The sequence below is a fragment of the Netta rufina genome (assembly GCF_964035555.1).
Source record: "Netta rufina genome assembly, chromosome: 27".
Classification (NCBI taxonomy): domain Eukaryota; kingdom Metazoa; phylum Chordata; class Aves; order Anseriformes; family Anatidae; genus Netta; species Netta rufina.
Window position 1 is genome coordinate 4,266,717 of NC_140151.1, and position 21,898 is coordinate 4,288,614.

A 21,898-nucleotide genomic window follows, 5' to 3' on the forward strand; every position below is an offset into this window, starting at 1 on the left:
CAGCCCCCACTTTTGTGGCTTTTCACCCCAAAACCTGCTTCACCCATCCTCATTTTCCCCCTTTCCGCCTGCTCCCAGCCTCTCCAGCAGCCTTCCTCCCCTCCTCCTCCTCCTCTTCCTCGCCCAGGGAGTGTCTTTTTTAATTTTTATTTTTATTTTTATTTTTATTTTTATTCTTATTCTTATTTTTATTCTTATTCTTCTTATTCTTATTTTTTATTTTTATGTTATTTTTATTTTTATTTTATTATTTATTCCAACACAGGGTGGGGAGGGAGATAATTTCCCCATCCCTCTTCCCCCCACCCCACCCCAGAACCTGTTGCAAGTTATTTTCCCGAATTTCCCGTGTTTTGTATTGAAACCGAGGATATATTTTTTTTTTATTTTTTTTTCATATATTTTTTTTCAGTTTCCTTTCTGAAAATAACTCCCAAACTATAATTTCCTCCCACTTGCTTTTTCCCCTCCTTATTTTGCTGCGCGGAGTCGCCGGTTTGGCAGAGCGGTGCCTTTCCTTTTGGGGTGGGGAGGGGGAAATTATGGGGTGGTTGGGGTGGTGGCACCGGGACGGGGCCGTCCCCTGCCCCCAAGGGGATGGGGACCCCCAGGGGATGTTTTTTGGGGGTCTGGGGGCAGCTGGGGGGCTTTATGGGATTTTTCTTTGGATGCTTTTTGCTCTCCCTTTTGGGATTCCATTGGGATGGGGTTTGGGATCCCAATGGGATAGGAATTGGGAGGTCACTGATACAGGATTTGGGAGCCCAACGGGATGGGATTTGGGATCTCATCGGGACATGGTTTAGGAGCCCACCAGGACGGGATTTGGGACCCCATTGGGGCAGGATTTGGGAGGTTGTTGGTACAGGATTTAGGAGCCCAGCAGAAGGGTTTGGGGAGCCCACCAGGACATCTTTTAGGAGCCCGTTGGGATTTAGGAACCATCAGGATGGGATTTGGGAGCCCTACAGGAGAGGATTTGGGATCCCTACAGGACAGGATTTGGGAGCCTATTAGGACAGGATTTAGGAACCCATTAGGATGGGATTTGGGTGCCCTTTGGTACAGGATTTAGGGACCCATTAGGATGGGATTTAAGAACCCATTAAGATGGGATTTAGGAGCCTGCTAGGACAGGATTTAGGGACCCATTAGGGTGGGATTTAGGAGCCCATCATGATGGGGTTTGGGAGCCCACCAGGATGGCACTGGGGAGCCCGCTGGGATGGGATTCAGGAGCCCAACGGGACAGGTTTTGGGAGCCCATTGGCATGGGATTTGGGATCTTACCAGGACATCATTTAGGGTCCCACCATGAGGGGAATTTGGGATCTCACCAGGCCAGGATTTGGGATCCCAATGGGGCAGGATTTGGGGTCCCACCAGGACAGGATTTGGGATCCCACCAGGACGTCATTTAGGATCCCACAAGGATGGATTTGGGATCTCACCAGGACAGGATTTAGGACCCTACTGCGATGGGATTTGGGATCCCACAAGGATAAGATTTGGGAACCCACTGGGACAGGATTTGGGGTCCCATCAGGATGGGATTTAGGATCCCACCATGAGGGGTTTTGGGGATCCCGTTTGGGATGGGGATTTGGGGAACTCATTGGGACAGGATTTGGGGTCTCACCAGGACATCATTTAGGATCCCACAAGGATGGGATTTGGGATCCTGTTTGGGATGAGATTTGGGGTCCCACCAGGACAGGATTTGGGATCCCACCAGGACATCATTTGGGGTCCCACAATGATGGGATGTGGGATCCTGTTTGGGATGAGATTTGGGGTCCTGTTTGGGATGGGATTTGGGGTCCCACAAGGATAGGGTTTGGGATCCCATTGGATGGGATTTGGGGTCCCATTGGGATGAGATTCTGGCCCCCACCAGCCCACCACAGCAGCCCCTCTCCACCCCCCCTCCCCCACCCCCCCAAGCACCCCCATGACGTCACCACCCCCACGCCATCCCCCCCATGACGTCACACCTCGACATCACCCCCCCCATGACGTCACACCTCGACATCACCCCCCCCCACACCACCACCACCACCCAGCCCGGCACGGCAAGAGTTAACCCCCCCACCCCGGAGCCGTGACGTCGCGGCGGGGCCGGAAGGGGCGGGTCCCCGGGCGGCTGCGACTTCCGGGAGCGGCGGGGGACCATGAGCTGGTGAGCGGGGGGGGGCCGGGGGGGCCCGGGGGGGGGTCCTGAGGGGGCCGGGGGGGTCCTGGGGGGGTCCTGGGGGGTCCCTTTTGGGTCCTAGGGGCTGAGGTGGGGGCGTGGAGAGGGTTTGGGGGGGGGTTGGGGGGGTTGTTGGGGGGTGTGGTAGTGAGGGGGGGGGCGTGGGTGGGGGGGGCCTGAGGGGCCTAAGGGGGGCCTGGGGGGGGGCGTTTGGGGCCTGGGGGGGGCCCTGAGGGGCTCTGAGGGGCCTGGGGGGGGGCATTGGGGGCCTGTGGGGGGGGCCTGAGGGGGCATTGGGGGCATGGGGGGGGTCTGGGGGAGGCCCTGAGGGGCCTGGGGGGGCGTTGGGGGCGTGAGGGGGCATTGGGGCATGGGGGGGGCCTGGGGGGGGCAATGGGGGGGGTCACAGGGTTTGGGGGGCGTTGGGGGGGGGCTGACCCCTAATAATGTATGGCTGGGGGGGGTGATAGGGTTTGGGGGGGACAGGTCTGTGATAATGGGGGGGGTCACAGGGTGTGGGGGGGCTGGGGGGGGTCAGGGTATGGAAGGGGGGGCGCTGAACCAAAATAATGGGTGGCTGGGGGGGGGTGATAGGGTTTGGGGGGGGCAGGTCTGTGATAATTTGGGGGGGGGGATGATTTATGGACTGGGAGGCCTGGTTTATAATGAGATATGGGGGACGGTGGTATGGATATAGGGGGCCGGAGGGGGGGCTGGTCCGTAATAATGGGGGGGGGGGCAGGTCCGTGTATGGAGCAGGCGGGGGGGGGCGCAGCCGGTGTGCGGGGGGTGCAGGTTGGGTAACCAACTTACGGGGTGAGTTATGGGGTGGCTGACTTGTGGGGTGAGTTACAGGGGAACTGACTTACAGGGTGAGTTATAGGGTTACTGACCCGTGGGGTAATTTACGGGATAACTGACTTGTGGGGTAACTTGCTTATAGGGTAACTGACTTGTGGGGTGAGTTATGGGGTAAGTTATAGGGTAACTGACTTATGGGGCAACTTGTGGGGTAACTTACAGGGTAACTAACTTGTGGGGTAACTTATAGGGTAACTAATTTGTGCGATAACTTACACGGTAACTAACTTGTGCGGTAACTTATAGGGTAACTAACTTGTGGGGTAAATGACAGGGTAACTTATGGGATAACTAATTTATGGGGTAACTTATAGGGTAACTAACTTACAGGGTAACTTATAGGGTTACTGACTTGTGCGGTAATGGACTTGTGGGGTAACGTATAGGGTAACTAATTTGTGGGGTAACTTATGGGGTAACTAACTTACAGGGTAACTTGGGGGAAAACTTATAGGGTAACTGACTTGTGGGGTAACTTATAGGGTAACGGTAGCTTACGGGGTGACTTACAGGGTAACTCTCAGGCTGTGTGAGTGCAGCCTCGGGGCCGTGCCACCACGTGGGCACCCCATAAGGGCCCGAGGCCTCCTGCTGCCTGGGCCAGGCTGTGAAACCCCAAACAAAGACCCCAAACCCCCCAAATTCCCCCCTGCGTTTGTCCGTCCGGACACCACTGCCCTATTCCCGCTGCCTCCTGTCTTCCCGTTGCCTTTTTTTTACCGATTCTCTTAGAAACGACCCCAGACCGCAGCCCGGCCCCGAGAGGAAAAACCTCCGGGGTCGGGGGCCGGGATGGGGAAAAAGGCGAGATTTTGGGGGCTGGGAGCAGGGAAAAGTCATGGATTTAGAGGCCGGGGGGGGGGCTCACAGATTAATGGGGTTTCAGCACACGCCGCACGTGCCTTTTGCCGCAAGATCGGGCTTTTTTGGGTCCTTTTCCTTTTCATCTTTCGCCCGGGGAGGAAGAAAAAGGTCACGGCGAGGAACGGGGGGGGGGCCACAACGCGCCCGCCATCAGGCTCCTCTTTCTTCTCCCCCCACGTCACTCCTCGAGCGGGGCCGGGACCCTGCGGGGGACACAATCGGCCTCAGTGCGTCCTAAATACCCCTGCCTGCCCCTAAATCCTGCTGCCCCCCCCCCCGATGAATCGAGCTATTCACGGGGGGGAGCGCGGCGTGACGCGGGGCGGCGTCAGAGCGAGAAGGAACCCGAGGTGGGTGCGCCCTGCCACGAGGCTGAGCATTATTTCTCCTCCTGTTTTCTGCCAAAAAACGGGGATTTTGGTACAACGAGGCCGTTTGCGAGCCTTATAAATCGGGGCCTTATAAATTCCGCCTTTTCATCCCGTTTTTTCTCCTCTCTGAGTGTTCAGCAGGTCGGGGTCCGAAAATTCGCCCCTGTGCCGCTTTTCTGCGCTTTCTGTGGGTTTTCCGAGCAGTTTGTGGTGACCCAAATGGTTTTTTTTTAAGGTTTTTGGGAACCTGTGAACCCAAAAAGCTGCTGCAGGTCGCGGGCAGCCTGCTACAGCTGCTATTTATGGGGTCAAAACCCCAAAAAACACGTTAAGGGAATGTTTGGTAGCGAGGCGCCGCTCGGCACGAGGTCTTTTGGGGTGGGTTTTGGGGTCGTGGGGCTGAGCCGAGCTCACGCTGAGAGCACCGGGTGTTATAGGGTCAGGGCGGTGGGGGCTGGCAGTGCTTTGCTCCCGAAATATTTGGGGGTGTGCTAGAGGGTGAGGGGGCTGGGGGAGCGGCCCCAAAAGGGAAATTCATGGAGAGGTGTTGGGGGGACGGGGATCGGGCGCAGCGGGGCTGTGGCAGATGTGTGGGTCATTTTTTTAGCCGTGTTTTAAATATTTTGGGGTTTGGGCTGGGTTTTTAAGCGTGTTTTAGACCTGGAGGTGTGCTGTGCCTTGGGGTCGACGGCAACACTCCCCTTTCTCCCAACTTTCAGCAGAAATTAGGATCCGGAGATGAAAACGGGCTAAAATCAGACAGAATCAGGCTCCTGGGCACCCCGTGCCGGGGGGAGCACCCATGGGTGGCCTTCAGGAGCCTCCCCCCCGGCGGGCTTCACGCACGGTTATCCCTTAATTATTATTTTTTCCCGTCTCCTTTGTGCAGGTAGCTGAAAAAAAAACCAACAATGTTCTAGTTGAGCCACAACCGTGTTTCACAACCGTGCTTAAAATGGATATTTTTGTAGCGCAGGCAGGGCCTAAAACAGCCTTGCAAAATTTCTGCTCGCCCACGCGCCTGGCGTGAGTAATTTTCTTTTGATGGGTGAGTAAAATATCATTAGTTTTTGTTGTTTTTTTTTTTTTTTTTTTTATATATCTATGCGTTGTTTTTTTTTTTAACGGGCTCATCTCGGATCGGGTGGGAGAGTTCTGACATTATTTTGGATTTCGCTGAGCGCCGGCGCCCCGCGCGCTGCCGGGCACGGGCTAAAAGCAGGGCTCTGACCCCAAACCCACCCCGAACCCACCCCAAACCCACCCCAAACGGGTCTTTATGGCCTCATCCCGTGCCACAAGACCTCACCCCGCCACCTTTCAGTATCTTTTTGCCTCCGTGCTTGCAGCCACGGGGCTTTTTTTTTTTTTTATAGGGTCGCGCTTCCTCGCGCCCTTTCGCTCCCTCCCCGGTGCCTTTTTCCCCACCCTGTGACCTCCTGCGGGGCTCCAGCGGGGAGAAGCGAGGCCGGTTTTTGGCGCAGCGTCTCGCCCGGCACACAAGCTGTTTGTGAGCCCTCGGAATCATTTTTTCCTTGCGCATCAGGGCTCTGTTTGGAGCGGTTGCCAGGAGTTCCTCCGAGGCAGGGGGAGCGGGGTGGGACGGTGCATGCGGTTTCCATGGACACCCCGGAGTACAGCGAGGCAGCCAGAGCCATGCGAGAGGTTTTCCTTCCAACCACCGCTGCCTTCCTCACCTGTGCCGGGCTGGAATTCCCCTGCTCCGAGGGCACAAAGCTGTTTTTAGGGGATTTTCGAGGATTTGGAAGGGATTCAGGCGGCCCTGAGGCTGGAGACCCCTGGGGCAGGAGGCTGGGGGCGGGTTTCACACCAGCTCTCCCCACGTTTTCTCTCTTTGGGTCCTGTTTTAGACCCAATAATAAACTTAGGGCTCCTCCTCGAGCATTATTAGGGCTGCCTTCACACCTCCAGGCCTTTGGGGTGCCCTGGTTTCCCCCGTGGCATCCCAAAACACCGCTTTGGCTGGCGGGAGAGGTGATGTGGCTGCAGGACCCGGCATCGGTGGCACTGCTCCCGTTCCTCTTCCCCTTAGCCAAACCCTGCCGGTGGCACGGGGACACCCAGCACCGATGGCACCTCGGGGCCGTGCAGGAGCAGAGCTTTTGGGGCGATTTCTGCCTTTTTCTGGAGTTTCTGCCTCTCCTTTCTGATGCTTTTCTGAGCGCAGGAGGCACCGCTGCAGGGGACAGAGCTCCCTCCGGACGCAGAGGTGGTGCCTGAGGTCTGCTGGTGAGGAATTAGAAGCCGTTCCTTCTCCATTCTCCTATTTTTTATGATGTCCCCGACCTGCTGGCGTGTGCGGGAGCGCTTTGATCTCTCCCAGGTAGCCTCCACCCTACTCACGCCGCTGTCCCTGCACCTTGCACCGAACCCTCTCCAAAATTTGGGCACCAGCAGGGAGAAGGGGAGCTCTTGGCACAGCTCCGACCCCACAAAGGGGGTCCTAGGGTGGCTCAGGGCTGTTTTTCATCCCAAAATGTTTTTTGGGGGGGGATTAGGGGTGAGCATCCTATTTTTAGGAGCTCTCAGCACGCCACAGGTCAAGGTTTGGGGTCCTCAGCACCGGGGGCCTGGCTGCGCTCAGGGAGCTTTCAATGCGGTGCGAAAAATCAATGTTTTTGGTGGAAATTTTGGTGGAAATTCAAGCAGTGAATAGTTCTGGCCGAAGTCCAGGCTACGCTGTTTTGCTGGCGCTTGGTTTTCTGTTGTTTTTTTTTTTTTTTTTTTTCTTGATGGGAGAAAAGAAAAAACAACAGAAACCCAACCAAAAAACGCAACGTGCCCGGCCGTGCTCGGGGAGGGTCCCGCAGGATGGTGGCTCGCCGGACGCAGCCTTAAGGTCTTTTTTTCCCCTAATTAAAGCAGTTTTGGGCTGGCAGTCCCTGCCCGGCCTCGTTTCAGGGGACCGTGGTGGAGTGGGAGCTCCGTCTTTTTATCCCCAGGTCCCCACGGAGCTCGTCGAGCCGCGCTCCCCCCAGCCTGCGAGGTTTGTTTCGTGCATCCCGGGGAGGATTCGCCTCTTTTTTTTTTCTTTTTTTTTTCTTTTTTTTGCACGGGTTTGTGCATGGAAAAGCCAAGTAAATATGTGACATTGCTGGGAAAACTTCAGAGCAAATTAGCCACAGCTTCTCCCACCTTCCCCTCCCTGGGGTTCCTGCACATCCCCGAGTAGAAGCTCGCAGGATTCTCTCCACCCACACTTTTTTTCCTACTTTCAGCCGTTCCCACCCCCTCCCCTCGGTGCTTCGCCCTCCTCCCTCCCGTCCCAGCCCCGTCAGCCTCGCAGAAGTCACCGCCGTGTCCCCGGCCAGCCCCTTGAGGGGGGGGACACGGACGAGGGGCTTGGCTGCCACCGGAGGGGGGAACGCTGCCGTGAGTCAGCCCGCGCGCTCTTCAGGAACACGATTTCAAGGGATTTCACACCCCAAACACAGCCCCGGCTTCCTCTCGCTCAGCAGAAACCAAAAACGCGCCCGTTCGGCTTTCCCCTGGGGGCGTGCAGCCCCACGGCCGGATTTTGGGGTGATTTTTGGCCCCCCTGGGAGCGCGCAAAGCCCCTGTCGCCCCGGGGGGCTCGCGGCACCGAGCCACCTCCCCGGGATTTGTCACAAAATGCCCTTCGTAAGGTCTCCAACCAGAATAAAACCCCTCTTAAGTTTTATTCTTTATTTTTTTGCCTTGAATGCTTGCAGCGTTGTATCTTTGGGTGCCTGCTGTCCCCTCAATTCTTCAGGTAGGGGGGACACGGAGCCCCAGGGGGACACTGAGGGGACACCACGTCCCCGCTGCCAGCAGCGCCCTGCCACCGCAGTCCTGAGCGCCCAGCCCATCGTTTGCTTTAAAATCTGAGCTAAAATCATCTCCTCTTTCCTCTCCCTCGCTGCTTTTGTTCCTGCTCGTGCGTTTTTCCTCGTCCTTGCAGATCCGTGTGACAAGGTAAAGGTTTGGGGACCGGGAAATCCCGCGGCGCGGAGGAGAGGGGCAGGCACCGCGGGGGAGATGCTGCGCCCCTCTTCCTCCTCCTCCTCCTCCTCCTCTTCCTCCCTCCAGCCCGGCTTCAGGTGAGCTCGTGGCATCGCTCTGCCTCTCGCCCCTCTTTTTTTTTTTGCTTTTTTTCCTCGATTTGAGGCACCCAGGGGAGCGGCAGCGCGCCCACCATGCTTTAATTACCGTCTTAATTAAGCTGCGCCGCTCGGCCGCAGCTCCGGGACCTCCAGCCTTCCATCCTTGGCTCCTCACCCTGAAGACCCCGTCTTTTTTTTTCTTTTCTTTTTCCCCAAATCGTGCCTTTTTCCCCCCACAATCGCTGCTCGGCCCTGCCTGGCTGCAGCCCACAGCTCCCTCGTCCTGGCTTCTTTCCCAGCCTGAGCCAGTGCGGATTTCTCCTCCTGCCACCGAGCTGGGTTTATGCAGTCACTTCCAAAAACATCTAGTGACGGCACCTGGCTTCCAGGACAGCCTGTGCCTGGGAGAAGAAGGGAGCTACCTCATTTGGGTTTAAATTTGACCCGTGCAGGAAAACAGAAAGCAAAAATCCTTCATTTACATTGTTTTTTTTTTCACTCTTTCTTCCTGTAAGGCACCGCACGCCCGGTTAGCGACGGGGTAATTATACGCCAGGCGAGTGTTTGTTTAGAAAAGAAGTGTGATTCACGGCTGCCCGGCATGCCCCGGGAGCTGGAAAGGGTTAAAAACCCCTAAAATTATCTCGCACTCGAACCGGAGGACAATAAACAGGAAGCTCTGCAGAAATTTTTAAATTTAAGCCCGGTGACTCAGGCTGGGCACTACGGGCTCGGGGCCGGCTTCGTTACCGGCGGCTAATTACACCGTTGGTTGGCAAACGCTGCCAAAGCTCGTCAAAAAGAGGCAGGGAGGGATCAGGAGGGGTCGGATAACCTCGTTTTTAACCTCGTTTTGGCTTTTCCTGGAGCCGGTGGGGCTTCGTGGCGAGCGCTTTCCCTCCGGTGCGCGGCGTTAGCGGAGCGCGGGGATGCTTTTAGAAAACAGCCGGCTAATAAAGGGATTTCCAGGGGTTTGGGTTGCGGGGAGGAAGGCTTCCAGCTGTCTGGTGGAGCAAGGTGGCAGCGTTGGTGTGTGGGAACTCGGAAGGGAAGCTGATGAGGGGCACGTGGAAAGCCCAGAGCTCGTTGGCCACGTCCAGCAGCGAGCGGAACGAGCTCAGGAGCCAGGAGCCAGCCCGGCCAGTGGCCAAACCCTGGTCTTGCCGTGCCCTTCAGCAGCTCATCTTTGGGTAAAGGGGTCCGAGGGGGCTCTGACGCCCTCCAGGAAGAGCCCCCCAAAAAATTGGGGCTGGGATGTGCCTGCAGAGGAGCCACAGGAGGGCTCCAGTTGAGGCACCTCCGGGAAGAGAGGTTGGCATTGTCTTTGGGACCATTTTTTTGGTTAATTAAAGCAGAATAATTCCCAAATGGCACACATTGGGAGATTTTGGGCACGACGTTTTAACCTCTTTGACTTAATTAAAGACAGCACTTGCATTCCTGGCTTTTTATGATGCTGATAAGGGGAAGAAACCCCATTATTCCCGGGGTGGCCACCTGCCCACAGCACCCTGCCGTGCGGCGTGCGATTTCCTTCGAGTACTCTTCACCTCCGAGCTAGCTCGCGTGGGGAAACCAATTTAGGTAACCCAGATTTGACTAGCAACCCTATTAGGGATTTTAAGAATGAAGGCTGGCAGGTGAGCCGCTCCTACAGCTGTTGTACCGGAGAAATCCTTTGAAGCGGCTTGCAGCTCCAGACACTCGGGCTGTTACTTTTTTTAATATCCTCTTGCTAAATATTTACAGGGTTTGTTGTGTTTTGTGTGTGTGTGTGTGTGTGTGTGCGTGTGTTGGTTTTTTTTTTCCCTCCCCTTCAGATTTGTTGGGAAGCGTGGCGCGTTCTCCAGCCGCTCGCCGTGCCAAGGACTGCCTGCAGCATCCCTCCTCGCTTCCTATCGCCGGGGCAGGGAAAAGGGGACGGCGGCGGCTGGAGAGCAGCGAGCAGGAGGGAAAAAAGGGGCTCTAGGAGGGGAAGCGTGCTTTGTACAAGGCTTCTTGCCCCTAAAATCCATCCCTTGCTGAGGATGGGGCCGGCGGAGCTGAGCTTTTGCTGCTGCGCCGCGCTCGAGGCCGGCTCCGCTCACCCCTTCTCCTCCCCTCTCTTCCCTTCTCTCTTTTCCAGGATACCGTTCAAGATCGGGCAGCCCAAGAAACAGATTGTACCCAAGACAGTGAGTAAACCGATTCCCCCTTTTTTAGCTCCAGCCTTTGATCATGTGGCTGATGAGTCAAGCCAGCACTTTGACTCGTCCCATTTTGCCAGCGCGCGCGTGTGTGTGTGTGTGCGCGCGCGTGGGAGGGAGATGGGAGCGAGCAAGAAACCTGTTGCAAGCTCTGACCAGCGCCCGGCTCCTCGTGCGAGGAGTGAGGGGGAGTCCCGAGCTGGGAGAGGATTTCGGTTGGGATCCGCTCCCTTTTCGGGGCCGGGGAGGGGGGACGAGGGGCTGGAGAGCTCGGAGGGGCTGGCACGGTTTTCCTCGGAGATGGCTGAGCGGGCTTCCTTCCTTCCTTCCTTCTCTCAGCAATGGCTTGTTTGTTCAGCCTTGCTGAGCAGATGGAGGAGGAGGAGTGGTTCAGCTCGCTGAATATAACTGTTTCCAAAGAAAGGCTTATAAGCCGAGATGCTTAGTGCTCGGGCGTGAATTAATTTGTGCTGCGCAGCATTTGCTTTAAAAGCAAATTAAAAAAGCATTTTGTATTCTCGGGCGTTTCGAGGCTCCTATCCCGAGCGCTGCTCCTCGCAGCTGCCTGCGGTGTTTTCCCTCCTCGAGCAGATGGTCCTTGCCTTTGTCCCGTGCAGCAAAGCTCTGGCACCTCTTGGGAGCTGCCCCTGGAAGCTGTCCCGTGTACCTGCCCTAAAATCAGAGCGAGCACGGGGGAGACCTCGTCCTTATAACGCTAATTCCTGGGGGCGAGTGGGCACGCGTGGTTCTGGGGCAGTTTCTCCTTGGGACATGACGTTTCCCCCCACCCTGGGGGCTAATTCTGCCACACTCTTTACGTCTCAGTTCTCATTTTTTATTTATTTACTCAGTGTCTACTTACATACTCAATTTATTTACCCAATCCTGCTCGTTTCGGGACCCCCACATTGCCCTGCTCTGAGATTTTGCCTCTCACCCCCAATTTCCAACCCCGGCAGCCTTTCCTGCTGTCTCAATAACCACCTCCTCTGCAGCTCGGCGTGACCTGGACATCTTCCTCGGACGTCTCCATCCCATCCTATTTGACTTTGGCTTTTTCTCTGTTTTTTTTTTTTCTGTTTTTTCCCTGCCACGCGAGCCCCTCGGGGAGCTTGCTTTCCCCCGAGCCGCTGCCGTGCGCTGTTGGGAGGCAGTTGGCAGGCGTTGCTTATAGATATAGATATAGATATAGATACATGTGTGTGTATTAAATAGAACAGCCCAGAATATCCGGCAGGCAGGGGTTCATTCGGCAGCACCAGCATTTCCAGGCCTTTTCCTTCCCTTCCCCAAAGCAGCAATTTTCGTGCCAGCCGGGCGCCGGTTTTGATGTGCCCCCCGTTTATGGATCACGCCGATCCTCGACAGGCAGCAGATCCTTGGAGAGCTGAAAATAGGAAGCCCAGAGCCTGGTAACCTCGCAGTAAGTGCAAAGTGCAGCCCTTCCAAGGAGAACAAACGGCAGGAAACCTCCCATCGCCCCGGGAAGGAGGCGCTCAGCACCAGCTCCGTGGCGTGGAAGCGTCGGGGCTGCTCCACAGCTTTCAGCCACCTCGAGGCCCCCGGGTTTTAGCTCCCGGCTGCAGGCTGAGAGGTTTCTCCATCTGCCTTGGGGGCCTGGGGGAGCGGCGGTGTGGCAGGCGAGCTCTGGTTTCGTGGCCTGTGATGTTCCAGATGTCGGCCTCCGGAGCCCGCTGCAGGAAGTGGGAAGGTGCCGCACCGCCAGCGCCGCGTCCCGAGCCGGTCCGAGGGGAAGTGGTTGCGGGGAGAAGATCTCCCACTCACGGAGATCGGGCCACAAAAGAAGAGGATGAAGAAAAGAAGAAGAAGAAAAAGAAAAAACAACAGCATTTATTAGCATCTAACTTATTTGGCTCTCTGTAGCTCGAGCGCAGGAGAGGGGAGGATCGCTCTGCGAGAGAGGCTGAGCTCACCAGCAAGCCTTTTTTTTTTTTCTTCTTCTCTTTTTTCTGTTTCATTTTATTTTTCTGATGAAACGCTGCCGGGGTTGGTGTCAGATCTAGGCCGGTAGTAGTACTGAAAGGCAATTTGTCTGGGCTGCCGAGGGGATTAGTCATGACTCCCTGTGCCCACTCGCTTCTGATCCTCCGGAGAAGGGCACGGTGTCAGCCGCGGCTCAGCTCTTCAGGTGGAAGGAAACCCCTGGTGGAAAGCGGGCGGCTGGTGAACTGAAGTGCTCTCCCAGCCCCCCCCCCCAGCCCTGCCCCTGCCTCCTTTCCACCTTAACCTGGGCAAATCCACGGGCAGACAGCGTAATCTCTCCCCTCCTCTCCCCTGCAAAGAGCAGCTGTCACCGGGGCGCGGGGGCTCTAATGCGCAGGGGCGCAGGGGACGTGGTGCCACGGCCCGGTTAAACCCGTGCCCAGCGAGAGGACTTGAACCTGTTAGAGCTGGATCTTTGTGCATAACGTCCCTCGCTCCAACCCAACGTAAAGCTGAAGCCTCTTAGGGCAGAGCTGGTCTCCCTGCCCTCCCCCAGGCCGCTTTCCATCCGCGCCGAGGTTACGCCGGAGCCGCGGCTGTCACCCGAGCTCCGCTGCGGCTCCGGCTGGCTGAGGTTCACCGCTGTCACCCCCAGGTTGTCCCCTGCTCCTCACCGGGGCCTGGGTGATGTGAGCAGGCAGCGAGATGGGAGAAGGAGCCGGCCTCGTGTCCCTGTGGGGCACGGAGACGGCTCCGCCGCATCCCACCCACGGCCGGGGATGAGCCGGGGGCTTCGTCCCCGCTCGGGATGGGGGAGGTCAGAGCGGGGACGAAGCCCCCTCTGTCTCACCCGGTTTTTACCCCGGCCTGACTCAGCTGGAGAGCTAACCTGGGGTGAGTCAGCTTGGCAGGGAGCGGAGCTGAGCCCTCCAGCCTGCCAAGCCTCCCCGCCTTGACTCATCCCGGCAGCGCTGGGCTCCCCAGGGGTGGCGGAGCAGGAGCAGGAGCAGGAGGATTCCGCTGCCTGCAGCTGCCTGCCGGCTGCCTCTTTCCATCGGGGCCCCACCAGAGAGCTGGAAATCTCCAAAAAAACAAAAGGGAACGGCGGTGGGGTGAAACCCAGGGACACGAGTTCAAGCGTTTTGCTCCTTTTCGCTCTTTTCATTCAATCTTCGGCAGGATGTGACCCAGCTCTGCAGGTGGAGCTGCTGCTTTTTTCCCCTTTTAGTGTTCCCAGCGTTTCCTGGGAGCTCCGTGCACTCCTCCAGCTCTCTGGATGGAGGATTTGGAGAGCCCTTGGAGTCCCAGGTACGCCCAGACCCTGCCCGGGGCATCACTTTGCCTCAGGGCTCTGCAGAGAACATCCCCCCGTGGTGCTCGCACGGATCCTGCCCTGGTTCTCCCCTTGTTTGATGACACGACAAAAGCTCAGCAGAAGTTCCAGGTCATGGCAGAATTGGTGGCCTAATTCCGTGGCTTTCTTCTTTCGGGGAGGAGGGAGGAGGAAGCTTTTGCTTTCCTGCTTTCTCCCAAGGCCCGTGAAAAGGCTGAGACCACTGGAACATGTAGAAATCAGCTAGTCCTCCTCCTCCGGGAAGAGAAATTAACCTCAGGGGAGCGAGGAGGTTCCTCACAGTCCCTTATTTCCATCTCTTTGTAGTGTTGGCTTTGGGCTCGCTTCATCGCCTCGTACCCGTGGTGTGGATTCGGAAAGTGCCCTGAGAGCGGAGGGAGGTTATCGCAGGTGTCTGCAAACCAAAAATAAGTGGGTGAGAAAGCCGAGCCCCGTTTCCCTTCGGTGCTTTTTAAGAACCCGTCGTTCCTTTACAAGAAAATTAAAAAGATTTAAAAGGAAAAGCCAGAGAAAGCAATTCTGCATGAAGGAGCCCGCGAGGCCTGGAAGAAACAGCGTCGGGTCCAGAAACGCGTTTCGATTTGGAGGTTTCAGAAAGAGGCGGCGGCGAAGTGGGATTATTTTAACACCACAGCAACTTCCCTTCGGGATATTGCGATTTTCATGCCTGTGCTGCTTCTTCTTCTCGTTACCCTTCACGTGCTAATCCTATCCGTAGCCCTTTGCCGGGAGTGTCGGGGCTGCGCGGCCGCGGCTGATGGCTCGGCTCGCTCCTCCTCGCTCTCTCCACGTGCCTCTCCCCCATCACTTGTTGCCTTCCACAAATCTGTGTGATAAAAGCAGCTTTTACCCAAACAGCACCTTGGGGACCGTGCTCCTCGCTGCCCTTGGAGCATCCCCTGGGCTCCTGATGGCTCGGGGGGGGCCGCGGCAGCGCGCAGACGGGCAGCCAGTTGCTCCTGTGGGCGTGAAAAATAAGAGCAGTCCTCGGGCAGCTGTCTCTGCAGAGATGGAGCTGGAGACGGGAGGCAGGCCGGGCAGCTGAGGAGCTGCCAGGGACGTTCACCTCGGTCCCGTGTGGAAGGGAGGCAGGCAAAGTGGGTTGGGTGTTTTGGGGGAATTTTTGGGGTCCTGCATTCGGCAGGGTGTGGATAACGAGGTCGCCTTCCCGTCCTTTCGGTGCCTTCACTTTCCTTCCTCTCCACAGCAAGAAGGGAAGGGAGCAGCAAAAGGGACGGGGCAGAGGCTGTGGGTTTTTCCATTTCATCTCATTTCACGGCCCAAAACTCGGCTTTTTTGAGGGGCTGGCACGAGGAGGCCCCTCGGCTCGGGGGCTGGAGCTCCGTGCCGGGGAAAGGACACGGGCAGCCTTCAGAGGACATCTCTCTGAGTCACGCCTGACCCCTCGCTGCTTCGCAACCCCAACAATTCACACCTAGGACGTATAAATAGAGCTCAATACTCGGCGGGTATTTTCGCAGCCGGAACAGCCGTAGAAAACCGAGGGCGATTGATTTTTTTTTTTTTTTAATTTTGGAAGCCGGGTACCTGACCTCCAGGCACCAGCTGCTGCCGAACCGCCGAGCCGTGGTGGGAGCTGCCCCCACAGAGCCCCGTGCCCGCTCTCCAGCGAGGGTTTTGAGCAGCACCGAGGGGATTTGGGGCTCGGTGCAGCTCTTTTGGCAGCGGGGAGAGCCAGCCTGCGTCCCTGGGATGGTGGGAGAGGATGGCGAGGACAGCTGGCTGCTGGGCACGGGGATAAACACTTCACCCCGTGGGGCTGCTGTCAGCCAGCCCGAGGGTTTGAAAAGAGCAAAAAAGGATGCTGCAGAAAGGAGGTTTTAAGACAAAGATCGCTGGGCTCCCTCTTAAAATATCGGTCTTAGCACAGTTTTGATCCAAAAACAAATATCCGTGCTAAGTGGTCTGCTCTCACACCCCGCTGTTAGCCTGGGTTTGAAACCCTCAGGGCAGGGCGAGGGCTGGGAGCAAATTTTTAGGTCCTGCCTGTGTCCTAGCTGCTTGGATTTCCTTGATTTCCTTCCTAGCAGGGCAGCTTGAGAAGGCAAACGACCCCGCTGCCCGTCCCACGGCGACCCCAGCGCGCGCGCTCCCCCTCGGCTGGCCCATCCAAAGCTTGTGAGGTGTGGGGAGCGCACGTTTCAGCGCGTGTTCAAGCAGAGAGCATGGCAGGAAAGCTCCTTAAAATATCTCGTGTCGCTGGAGAGCCGCTGCCAGCTAGCAAGGAGGAGGAAGCCGCCGGCGACGCAGCGCGGGGAGAAGGCTGAGCTGCGCTGCGGGGAGCCCTGCTGCAGCTGGAGGAGCTCGTGGCAGGGAATCGCTGCGGGAGCACGGAGGAAAACGTCCTAGGAGCATACCTAGGGGCACCTCGGAGGATGCAGTCCGGGGGATTGGAGGGCTCGGGAGCGGATTGAGGGTTTTTTTGGGGGGGAAAAGTTGTCCTGGAGTGGAGGGGGAATGAGCAAGCGGCTGCTGGGGTCTGGCTGCTGGGTGCCGTGGTTCTTAGCACGATGCTGGCAGAGGGGAGGAGGTCCTCGCTGCTTTGGGGAGATGTGGAATTGAGATTTGGATTTCTGGAAGAGGGAATCGGGCTCAGCCCATGAGCACGGAGCAGCTCAGGGGGTGCAGGAGCCGAGCTCCCGTGTGAGCGCCAGCGCCGTCGCCACCTCCCTGCTTTCAAGGCATTCCCGCTGCCGCCGCCAGCTCCCAGCTCGTGTGCTGGAGCACGTCCTTGGACTGGGCTGACGCAGCCGGTGGCGGTGTCTTCTGCTCTGAGATAGTCTGGGGAAAAAGGGAAAAAAAAAAAGACTCGATTTATTTCGGACTCGTAGCTCCCCTTACAGCCGATGCCTCTCCGGGTCCTCGTGGGCATTTCCCGAGGCACGGGCACGGAGCAGGCAGGTCGCTGCCCCCCCCCCCTGCAGTATTTCTGAGCTGATTTCCTTCTGTTCTTCTTCCCCCAGGTGGAGAGAGACTTTGAAAGGGAATATGGGAAGCTGCAGCAGTAAGTATGAAGCGTACCGGTACGACAAGACGAGCAGCATACCTCCCTCTCTGCCCTCTCCTTGCATCTGCCCAGGAAATGTTAGCCGCTTACGCTCTTCCCAGCCACTCGTTCCCTGCCCTGTAATTTCTAATTGTTCGGGGTTTCTCTCCTGGCTGGGTGGCCAAAGGTGTCCTAAGCCGTCTTTGCAGTGGGGTTGAGGTTTGCAGATTAGGGCGGCTGTGAAGCAGAGGGTGTAAAATTCCTGGGATGCTGGAGGCTTACCAAAGAGCCCGACACCTCCGAGGACAGGGATTGTTTTTACCACGCCGACCGTGGCACGTAAGCTCGCAGCTATCATCTGGAAGCATTTGGCTTTGCTGCTCTGTAAGAAATCGTAAGGACTTAGGAAAATACGTGGCTTTGAACCAGAGATCACCAAACGAAAAAGGGTGAAAACCATCTGACAGTAACCAGAAAAGGTTGGGCAGCGCTGAACTTCGCAGAGCCCTGCCTGGATATTTTTAACTCCCGACAGAAGCCAGCACATTCAGCACGTAAATGATTTGTTGCATGCATGATACGCTCCGGTTTGTTTCTTTCCAAGTTTTCAGACTTTGCCTTCTTCTTCCATCTTTCAGATTGGAAGATCAGACCAAAAAACTTCAGAAGGATATGAAGAAAAGCACAGATGCAGACTTGGGTATGTGACTGGAGGATACATAGACTGTGAACTTGGCCACAAAGAGATGAAGTGACTTTCTCGAGATCACATGAGTAATCTGTGACAAGCCTGGAAAACAAATCTAGATCTCAGTCCCACTCAGTTTTCTTAGTTACAAGGCCATCTGCACGAGGGCTGCCGAGCAGCGACTCAACCAAGGGAGCTGGAAGCGTGTTAGGGGCTGGGGCCGTGCCTCTGGGGCTGTGCCTTGCTGTGTGGCCTTGGACGAGTCGCTTTCTTTCCTTTGCCTCAGTTTCTAGGACTGAAAACCAGGAGAAATGATTCCAGTTCTCGTGTCGGGCAGGCAGGAGGAGCCTGTAGAGTTGAGCTGTGCCCGGTTAGGTGCTCCAGCTGAAGGCATCTCGTGCCAGCTGAAGCCAAAAAAAAAAAGCCACGGCAGCTGGAGGAGTGGATCCAGAGGGTGTTGGGCATCAAAACGAGCAGGGCAGCCTGCTGAGACGCAGCAAGGAGCTGTTTTAAACACAGCTGGCTTTTCTCAGCGGGTCTTTGGGGTCGTCCCTGTTTGTCCCGGGCCCCCACAGCCCCAGGAGCTGGGGCAGATGCAGCAGCATCCAGGTGTGGGCTGGTCTGGTCCTGCACATCTCCGGGGAGCTGGGCTCACGGAGGGCTGGAGGAGCGGGCAGGAGCCCCAGAGGGCACCGTGCCAGCAGGAGGGGTGGCAAATTTGGGGTTTTCCCATAGCAGAGGCTCTCCCCTTTGTGTATGTGCTCAGCTATTGCCAGAGGTAAACACAGATCCCTGCTCTTGCCCGTGATCTCCCACCCTTCCCAGCACAGCACTGGGAGAGGCACCAGTAACCAGGACGAGTCCTTTCCAGGGTGAAAAGTGCCCTTTTTGGGGGACTCTGGTCATTGTCAGGGCTCCATGGTAAGTTTTTCCTTGTGAAGGATTCCCCTCCCCTCCCTTGCAGTGGGCGTTGTTTATATGGAGCATTTCAAGTCCCGGAGGAGCTGTGGGAGGACTTTCTTTTTCCGTTCTGCTACATGGCAGAGGCACAAAACGAGCCTTGGCCAGCTCCAGTAAGATCTGATTTCTCATTTAAAGGCATGAAATCATGAGCGTAAGGGAAGGTTTCGAAGGCAGCCCGAGGAAGGACGGCCGCAGGAACAGGAGACAAATCTGGTGGAGCGCTGCGGGCTGCCCGGAGGGGATGCCCTGCTTGCTCAGCTAACATTTAGCCCCCGTGCCCGAGCAAAGCAGCAGTGCATCAGCTTTGCTGTGCTCCCCCGAGTGTCTTATTTCTTCCATTCTACCTCTGCGCCGAGGGGGCTGATTATTCACTGCCTGCAAACCCTCCCCAGCAGGCTGGACCTGGTGGCCGGAGTCTCCTCCTTGTGCCAAAAGAGCTCCCAGCGAGGCCGATTCCTCCTCCTGTGCCAAATTTTTCCTGCTCAGCGTGCCCGGGGAAAGGGTACGGGTTATTAGCAGCACTCAGTGCTGTGGCTATTGATCAATAACCCCCTTTTTGCAAAAAAAAGGAAATAAATAGGGTCTTAAGGAGCAGAGGAAGATCGTAAATTGGACACCAAAGCTCTCCTTGGGAAATGGAGTCCCCACCAGATGGGTGAAATAAATAAGCAGGGGCATCGCCACCCCCTGGCTGCCTTTTTGGGGCCGTGCAGGTGAGGTCAGGGATGTTTTACCCCAAGTTCTGCTGCAGCACACGGTCGGGGAAGGGAAACTCATTTGTCTTCCAGCCGAGGGAGTTCGGCCGCGCTCAGCTCCGGCCCTTCCTGGCACAAATCCTTCCTCAGATGTGGTCGCACACACGGATTAGAGCCCCTCTGCTTCAAGGCTGAAATGCCTAAAGCCTTCATGTTGGGGTGATGGACGGGAGCTTTGTTACTCCGCAGCGAGCTGCCCGGCTGTTCGGCTTCTGAGCTGCGGATAATTGTGTGTAACCTTTAAATCAGAACGCTTAACCCCCTGATTTATGATCTTAAGCCCCATTATTCAGCCGACTTTAACTTTCTCTATCTCAGCCCGTACAGTAGGAGCCCTTCCAGAGCTCGGCTCAAGCATCTGGCTTTCTGATCTTCAACTGAATAACTTCCAGCAGCAGTGCTGACGAAAGAGACCGATTTTTACTTTTTTTTTAGTAGCATTGACTTTTTTTTTCTTCTTCATTTCATGTCGACGCTTGCCTTTTTGCTCATCTTTTCCCCTTCCGTACCTCGGTTGTTTCACCGGTCTTTAGTCGTGACCCCATCATGGGGGGGGGTTAATTTTCTCTAATTAAAGGAGGACGGATTTGTCTGATGGAAAACAAGCAAAAAAGGGCTCGGCAGGGCAGGAACCGAAGCCCCTCAGACTGCGCCCTGGATTTCCTGGTGGCCGTCTCGGGGTCTTTGCATTTTCCTCTCGCTTTTGGAGTCCGTTTCCACGGGCAGAAAAATGAGGCTCATCGAGGGAAAGTGCTTAGCAAGCTTGTGTCTCTGCCGCTTGGTGTAGTGCCTATTTTGAGAGGAAAAGAGAGAAACCTCGTCTTCCAGTCCTGTCAGTCTGGTCCTTTTCCACCGGCACTAAATCCACTTCAGATATATATTTTTGTAAAGCTGTTTGAAAGACTTAATGGACTGTGATTTTTCTCATTGTGGAAGAGCTGTAGTGAGCCTGAGAGTGACACTTAATAGTCTGTCAAGAAAAGACATTAAAAAAAAAACATCTACATTTTGTTTTTTTTAAAAAAAGAGCAGCGGTTTTGTTAGTCTGGTATTATTTCTGGCAGCATCACAAGCCGTACATCAAAGTGGTGCAGGCTTAACTTATATAAAAACAGTTCTCGGGGTGTTTACATGAATGAAGGGCTGTTTTTTTTCCCTTTTCATCCCTCACCCGGTGCTGAATGCCCCCCAGGAAGGTTGTGCTGATGTGCAGAGGTCCCCGAATCCGTCCCCGTGCAGGGTTTGGGCTGGGTTCCCCGGGGGTGTGCAGCTCCAGCCGCTCAGACCTGTCCCTCTCCGTTTCCCTCCGCACGCCCCCGGCCCCGGCCACGCTCAGCCATGTCCAAATCGGCCGTGAAAATCTCTTCGGACCTGCTCTCCAACCCCCTGTGCGAGCAGGAGCCCGGCTTCCTGGAGATGGTCACGGCCTTCGACACGGCGATGAAGAGGATGGACTCCTTCAACCAGGAGAAGGTGAGGGTGGCTTTGGGGAGGAGGCACCGGGGGTGCTCGGGGGTGGCTCTGCCCCTTCCAGCCCCATCCTTCCCTTTTTATCCTCGCCTCTGAGGTGTTTTTTCCCCACCAAAACCTCCGTAAATGCTTTTTCTGACTCTGTGCCGGGGGTTTTAGGACACGGGAGGCAAATTGCTTGATTTTGGGTAAAGGGCACAGCGGGCACTGCGCAAACCCTTTTTCCAACCAGCCTGGCGTCTAATCCTCCCTCTTCCTTCCCACAGGTGAATCAGATCCAGAAAACAGTCATAGAGCCTTTGAAAAAGTAAGTACCAGCCTCTCCTCGGGGGTTCATCACACCCGTGCCCCTTTTTAAGGCTGCCCCATGCACACCCCCGGGACAAACCGGCGGCCCCCTTGGTGGCGAAGGCGCAGAGCCCGTGCCCTAGCGCCGAATTTATTTATCCGTGCTTTCAAGGACACCTGGGAGGAGTGGTAACGAGTGCGTTGGGTCATCCAGAGGTGTGTTGGTGACTTCCAACTTTTTTTTTTTCCGGTTAAAAAAGCAAAATGGGCAGCGGGCAGGGGTGGGGTGGCCCAGCCCAGCGCTGCGGGCACCGAGTGTTTGAGCGAGCTCTGTTCCTCTGCAGGTTTTCTATTAAAAAAAAGCATAGAAAGGGTTTTATTAAAGCACGGAAATGTTTTTAATTTGCTTTAAGGGAAAGCTGCTCCGTGTTTTTGTAGCATATCCAAGGGAAGAGTCATCGTAGTGCCAGCATAGCTAGGCAAAGGGCAGGTGGGGAATAGGGACAGAAAACCCGGTGGCGTTCCCTGTCCCCGGCTGATAACTGGTGAAGGGTTGGGATATCCGAGACCCTGGAAAGCATCTCACAGCCCTCTGCACGATGCTTTAAATGCTTCTGAAACTGCAGGCACGCAGGGAGCCCCCTGCCAGGAGGAGTGTGGTCCCTGTGCTTTGGGGCTGGGGGCTTCAGGGCTTTGGGGCTGGGGGCTGCAAGGCTTTGAGGTTGCAAGGTTTTGGGGTTGGGAGCTGCAGGGCTTTGGGACTGGGGCTGCAGGGGCTGTAGGCTTCAGGGCTTTGGGGCTGGGGGCTTCAGGGCTTTGGGGCTGCAGAGATTTAGGGCTTTGGGGCTGGGGGGCTTTGGGGTTTCCCCAA

General features: G+C 56.2%; 1 protein-coding gene across 2 annotated transcripts in view; it reads left to right on the plus strand.

Annotated features, from left to right (window-relative positions):
* Positions 1–2,150: 2,150 nt before the first annotated feature.
* Positions 2,151–21,898, plus strand: part of BIN3 (bridging integrator 3) — a 32,254-nt gene continuing 12,506 nt past the window's right edge. Inside the window, exons 1-6 of one of the 2 annotated variants that reach the window (XM_084302279.1) lie at positions 2,151–2,179; positions 10,498–10,546; positions 16,841–16,881; positions 17,502–17,563; positions 20,606–20,742; positions 21,006–21,046. In XM_084302279.1, coding sequence (XP_084158405.1) covers positions 2,172–2,179; positions 10,498–10,546; positions 16,841–16,881; positions 17,502–17,563; positions 20,606–20,742; positions 21,006–21,046 — 338 coding nt within the window. In that variant the 5' untranslated portion in view covers positions 2,151–2,171. Of the gene's footprint in view, positions 2,180–8,294; positions 8,370–10,497; positions 10,547–16,840; positions 16,882–17,501; positions 17,564–20,605; positions 20,743–21,005; positions 21,047–21,898 lie in introns of those variants that run through there. The other variant, XM_084302278.1, reaches the window with a different exon arrangement.